Source organism: Limulus polyphemus, unplaced genomic scaffold (assembly GCF_000517525.1).
Source record: "Limulus polyphemus unplaced genomic scaffold, Limulus_polyphemus-2.1.2 Scaffold836, whole genome shotgun sequence".
Lineage (NCBI taxonomy): Eukaryota > Metazoa > Arthropoda > Merostomata > Xiphosura > Limulidae > Limulus > Limulus polyphemus.
This window is the reverse complement of record NW_013666446.1, coordinates 283,730-290,759: the sequence shown is the minus strand read 5'-3', so window position 1 is coordinate 290,759 and position 7,030 is coordinate 283,730. Positions and strand designations below refer to the sequence as shown.

Sequence of the window (7,030 nt, the reverse complement as noted above, 5' to 3'; positions counted from 1 at the left end):
AACACACACACACACACATATATATATATATATATATATATATATATATATACGTACACATACAATAAGAGGTTTCACAGAGGAAGGTTTCTAGAACTCGTACTTGAAAGTGAGAGTAATATTACGTGGCCCGGCATGGCCAGGTAGTTAGGACGCTCGACTCGCAATCTGTGGGTCGCGGGTTCGAATCCCCGTCACACCAAACATGCTAACCCTTTCAGCCGTGGGGGCGTTATAATGTGACGGTCAATCCCACTATTCGTTGGTAAAAAAGTAGCCCAAGAGTTGGCGGTGGGTGGTGATGACTGGCTGCCTTGCCTCTAGTCTTAAACTGCTAAATTAGGGACGGCTAGCGCAGATAGCCCTCGTGTAGCTTTGCGTGAAATTCGTAACAAACCAAACAATAATATTATGTTACTTATTTTTGCTGTATGTGATCATTACATAATAGCTTACGTGACGGAAGTTTTTGATCGATTTATAAGAAACTAAAATGAAATTATTCAAATGTTGTTGTTGTTATTTTTCAGAACAATGCTAATTAATTGTTTAGAAGATAATTCTTCTAGGTGTACCCAATCAGAAACAAGTCTACACAAACAAACCATAGTAATACTAAATGAATGGAATGAGGTCATATTTAGGACAACTGGAAATCACTTTGTTTTATAATATTGTAACGTATGCTAGTCAATATTTGACTAAATCGTCGTTTTCCACAAAAACTATTTGCTGATGATCAATAACAACATCTACGAAATTTCTTCGTTAAAACCCAATCAAAGTTTATTATGCATTATTGATATGCTTTGTTTGTAGTGCGATAATAGCCACACATATTTATAGACCAGTTTTTTTTTTGTAGTTAATCAGAAAGTTACACAATGAGCTATTGCTGTGCCCACCATAGCTACAGAAAACCCATTTTTAGCACTATAAGCCCCCAGACTTACCGTTGAATCATTGCTTACAAAGGGCTGGTTTTGAGGTGTTCAAAGACATTCCAACACTGAAATTTATTTTTATTATTATATGTTTTGCATATTCTAGATAAAGCTAGAATGAAAGGAGAAAGTACCAGATAATCCGTTCCATACTATACAACAATCGTCTTTCATTTTACGGGAGCCGGCATGGCCACCTGGCTATTTCGGCCCCCGTAAAATTTCTGTTAAATAACAGTTTTATTATAAATAATAGACTAAAATATACACCGTGAAGATAGCATTATTTATTACATGCCAAGTGCGTGTCAGGATTGATATCATAATGACTAAAATATTATCCCTTCATTAATCTACATTCCCACAATGGAAATAATCAAGTATTAAAAAGAAACTTGGTACTAGAATAGGACATTGAATTCCTTAATAATTTCTATCTCGATCAACTGAAAGTTTGTGAAACTTCTGTAAAGAGAAGATTCAATCTGTCCATGTAGCCGTCAGTATTATTACTTTTATTATTATTATTATTATTATTGATATTTTCTCTATAATCAAATGTTAATTTTCTTCAGTATAGAGTTTCCTAATTGAAAAAATATATTATCTTATTTTGCATTCTACTGATTATACTATTCATCTGCGTTGTCTCTGAAGATTACTCCTTAATTATTTTGCACACTAGGTGTGAAGTGGATCTTAGAGATGGTCGTGAATTGGTGCAGGGAGCAAGCTATGTATACATTATTACAATGTCTATAACATTCTACAAAAAGAAAAGAAGAACGCTGGAAACCTAAGATGGGGAGTAAAACAAAGGGGAAAAAATGCAGAGTAGGAATGATGAATGATGTTCGAAAAGGAGGTCATAAAAAAGAAAGAAAATATTACAGAATAGGAAATTCGCCCCGGGCCCTAAGACCTCCGGGTAGCCTTGCTTAACGTCCTGAAAAATTGTCCAATAACTTAATTCTCTAAGTAGAATTGTGAAAAACCATTGTTTGGAACTTCGTTGTTACATTAAGCAAGCATTCAAAGGACCAAAGGACTCCTTGCTGTCAGTATGTTATACTTAATCTATAAAATATGAACAACATTGAAGTTAGTATTATTCTAAGAAAACTTCATCTGCATTAACATTGAATCTAAAAACAAAGAACAACTAAAAATATCTAAAAAAAAAAAAAGAGTAATTTGATACGACAGCCTAAATAAGATTTTTTCCCCAATTATTTTAGCATTCTTACGTTGTCGTATTAGTATATTTCTGTTACTTAGTATGGACAGTAACAATATATATAAAACTCGCGTTCTTTCAAAGGCAATGTTTTTGTTGTTTAGTACATTTTGACGTTTATCCCAAAATTAAACGATGTTATTCCGCTTATGCAAATAGGACCATATACGAGCTATGCAGTCTTGAATCGAAACACATGCATAATTATGTAACAGATCTTTCAAACTGAGCTCTTCAATTTTGAATTAACATTACATTCAAAGTTGATTTAGGTTTAATTTTGGATGTACAGATTCTTCTGAAACGTGTATTAGCCACATAGGAGATTTTTGATTGGATTCCGTTGTTTTGGTAAAATAACCCATTTTATAAGGTAACTGACATCTACACAAAAATTCACCCACAAACGTAGCATGCTGTGGTTAGTTTAGAACGGAACAAAAGTTACTTTTAATTATTGTTAGGCCTAAAAGTGTGGGAGTATTTAAACTGACATATTTATACCTGGTGTTGAGCTGTCAAACTAATAAACCGAAACTTTAAAATGTTTCAACTGGTAACTATACAAGTCTACAATGAATATAGTTTTCTATTCATACTTGTTAACCAATTTACCTAGTAAAATTATTTAACATTCATTATTATATATTCGATATTTCCGGGTTTTATCTGGTTTACTGTGGGTTTCCAGTGAATAAGAAGATGTAATGTTACCTGACTGTCTTCAATGGTGGCTGGTAAAGCCCCTACATTATGAAGATTGATCAGATCTTGTTCGCTTAGACCGTGGTGACCTCCGAGCATGGCAACTTCTGGACGCCGGACATTGGAGTAGGCAGAATCTCCTCGGCGTGCTAGATCGTAGGACGCAGCGAGTCCCGAGTGGACGTTGGTCTGTAGGTGGAGAAGATCGTCCTCCCTTCGAGTCCCGAAAACATTGTGCGTCCGTTGTGGAGTGTGAAGTTGATGATACTGTTGGGGGTGTTGAGCGACTGCAAGACTATTTAAGTGGGTGTAAGGATCAGCGTTGACGTGTGGGTGATGGAAGTCCAAGTGTTGTTGTGGCAGATTATAAGGGGGCGGAAAGTAAGGTGGTTGGAAGTCGGCTGAAGTCGGGGTGTGGGTGAGGCGAGGAGTACTACTGAAGGTGGCTGTGGACCCCACACTGCCGATATTAGAGATTGGGACTAGGCTGTTGGCGTGGCTTCCCACCAGCTCTCGACGATCCTGCAACATAAAAACAACAATAAAAGGATCATCAATGAATGAAACTGATTATTAAGAATAGAGCACCGGTATTGGGGTCTTGTGTAAACAAAAAAGTAACAAACTAACTGAAGAAGACCACCATAAAACAAGAGGCCTAAGTGTGGAATTATCTTCATTTCAACTATCCTTTGCAATACAAGTAAATCTGCAATAGAACAAAGAAAGCGGCAAAACTAACTTAAAATGTTTTATAAAACGATTCTTTTAAGTTCCGAAACAAACTTTGCTAAATCAAAAAGAAAATCAAATAAACGTTGTGTGAGGATTTTTCGTCACTAATGTTACGTATAAACTATTTTATATTGTTGGGATCTAGAAATGCTATACTAAATAACAATGGGCGTCTCTCAATTGTGTGATTATCTTTCGTCATTAATGTGCCCAAACTATTTTTTTATTGTTGGGATCTAGAATTGTTGTACTACATAAGAAGGGGCGTTTCTCAATTGTGTGATGATCTTTCGTCATTAATGTTATACATAAACTATTTTCTATTGTTGGGATCTAGAAATGCTGTACTAAATAACAATGGGCGTCTCTTAGTTGCGTGATGATCTTTCGTCTCTGATGTTATATGTAAACTATTTTCTATTGTTGGGATCTAGAAGTATTGTTCTGAGTAATAAGTGGCGTCTAACATCAAATTTCTGATCACCTTTCCTGAACATATAAAAATAAAACAAGAAACCTATTGACAAGTTGCCTAAGAGTTATCGGTATAGAGTGTTTAGGCATACTGGAGGTCTTTTGTTACTTTACATGATGTCACGATATAAAGTTAAAATCAAGGTCAGTTAAATGCTATCTCCGATACTATCAATTTAAGACAGCAGTGATTCCATGTAATTTAGTCATTCAACTAAAACTTCTGAGCTTTCCGCGTTTGAATGTTTAATTAACACATATTCTCTTAATGATTCTATTCTTATTGGCAATTCTTTCCTGGCATTATAATTTTATCGGTTTCAGGTTTCATATGAAGATTCTGTCCGTTCTGAGTTATCCTAATGATGTCAAAGTGCCATAGCTCCACGGGTAAATCGAACGAAATGTTTTTGATACGGAATCCATTTTTTAACACCAAGAAAATCTGATGCAGACTACAATAACGGAAACTGATACTGTGAGATTGGTCTTTGGTTCCGTCTTCAAAATCTACCTCTAGAAACTAACTTCTAACTTAATATTATTATTTTTTTATTTAACATAATTAACGGTTAGTTACGATATTAGCTACCATTTTTTGTATTACTGATATTTTTTGCCGTTTGGTAGAAATCTGGTTCGTTTCTATTTGACATCTATATAGTTTTCAGTTTCTTCATTATTTTTCTGCAAAGACAAACCTTTTTTTTCAGGTAAAGATGGTACGTTTGATAAATTATGATAGTAAAATCTTTCTAACTGTATAAATTCATAATACCATCAAAACAGTAAAGTTATTGAAAATCACACGTCAATGATAAATCTTAGACAAATGTTTGAACTGTAGTTCATTTACTCTCGGTCTCTATTTTAAGATCAAAAAATTATAATGTAAAAATTTGGAAATATTTTCCAGGTTTCAACATTATTTCCTTTTGAACACACATCGAATTTTTACTGCGTATGCACACATGTGAGCGGAAAGGTCGAAATAGGGTAAATAACCTATGGCACTATAGGAAAAAATATATAAATCAGTTGATGAAGATCAATTTTCCATGCATACGTTCGAAATGATTTTACAAGCCTGAATAACTTCTTAATATAACAATTATAACCAAAATTGAGGGCATCTATTAGAAAAATAAAGAACTAAACCCGAAGAAGCCACGTATCCTAAAACCTATAGTTAAAATAGAAAGTTTAAAAATAAGCACCACAAAAACTACACAAAATTACAATTTTTATTAAAAGTCATTGTATGGTGTATTCTTTGATAGATTGTTTAGGCAGAGTATTCATGATGAAACTTTGTAGAATGGACGGCAACTGCCTGTTGTAGAAACACAAGTGTAGAGGATGACGTTTCGAAAGTCTTCCGCCTTTCGTCTTCAGATCAGTGTGTGTAAGGCGGAAGACTTTTGAAACGTCGTCCTCTACACTTGTGTGTCTACAACAGGCAGTTGCCGTCAATTTTACAAAGTTTTATCATTGTATTGCGTGTTTTCGCGCTTCTGTGAAGGATTCGTTTGTGGTTGTTAAAGGTTTGGTATCTGGTTTTGAACACATATGCCATTTCCAGCAAGTGAATGAGATTCTAATGTTAAATATAAGTCCATTTTATTGTAAACCAAAAAAAAAAAAATAATGTGGTATGGTTTTTTTTAGTTATTAAGTAGGGCGATATCACTGAAAATGTATCGCTCTTGGGAAGGGTATATAACAGTATTTTCCGATCAAAAATATCCTTACACTAAGATCAGAAACATGAGTTCATAACGGCGATTCAGAATATCAAACTAAACGATATTTGTGAAAAAAATATCCGAATGAAAATATATTTCAAATTAGTTCTAGCTATGGCAGTTACTTTATCAGAAATGTATGTCGATGGTGATGCTTTTTCAAAACTAGATTATAAAATCCCTTTTAACATAAGGGAATGTTCTCAAGCTCGGTAACCCTAATAAAAAATATATAAATTTCAGATATGGGCATAATATAAATATTTTCAGGGTGATGTCAAGCCTAATTTTTTTGCTCCCTTTATTTCCAAAAGTTCTGTAACATTGAACTGCGTTTATGATATGCAATTGCATACGTGTCTTTTATCATAGAGTGAGCAAATCTTGCGGTGACTCAGCGGTAAGCTTGAGGCCTTATTTAGCTAGAATTCAGGGTTCAATACCGTGACAGACACAGCGCAGATAGCCTATTGTGTAGGTTTCGCACTAAAACACTACCACAAAGTAACCAAAATACTTATGAACTTGTCCTACACTTCAATAATAATAATGATAGAAAGACGTAATTATTAAGATGTTAAGTTTGTGTGATTTTTGAAAATACTCTTTTTCAGATATGGTAGGTTTTCGGGGGTAGTGTTGAGAAAACTTACCACCGTAATCATAATCAAATTCAGTTTATCATGGTGGAATGTGTATATATATTTCAAATGAGAATGTAAACTGTGTTAGTTAAAAAAAAAATTATTACGAAAGTTAATGAATATTTTTTAATTAGTCCTCCATCCCGGTGGCTCAGGGATAATTCGACAAACTTATAAAGTTAAAAATCGGGTTTCGATTCTCGCGGTGAGCATAGCCCAGATAACACTCGGCTAGCGTTTCGCTTAATGGTAGTCAAACATTTTCCCAATTGTTAAACGTAGTACAAGCTCAGGTAGAGGATTATTTGTCGCCTGGATGGACGCCAAATAATTTCAGCATACATCATTTATATCGATGCAGCCACGTGAGACATCAAATTTAAATATGATATTATAAATTTTTGGCCTGTAGCTAGAAAAGGCAAGAAATAAAATATTTTATTGGAATTATTTATTGTTAAAAGGGGGCGCACTTTATAGTGTAAGGGTGCAAAATTATGAAAAGTGGGGGCGGTGTTAATCGTTTAATTCTTACATCAACATCTA

The 7,030-nt window shown here is 34.3% G+C and overlaps 1 protein-coding gene across 5 annotated transcripts in view; it reads right to left on the bottom strand.

Moving 5' to 3' along the window:
* Positions 1-7,030, bottom strand: part of LOC106460785 (transcription factor AP-2-epsilon-like) — a 188,709-nt gene that overhangs the window by 62,956 nt on the left and 118,723 nt on the right. For all 5 annotated transcript variants that reach the window (XM_022387580.1, XM_022387581.1, XM_022387576.1 and 2 more), the window contains exon 2: positions 2,896-3,408. In XM_022387580.1, the coding sequence (XP_022243288.1) occupies positions 2,896-3,408 (513 nt within the window). The remainder of the gene's footprint in view (positions 1-2,895; positions 3,409-7,030) is intronic.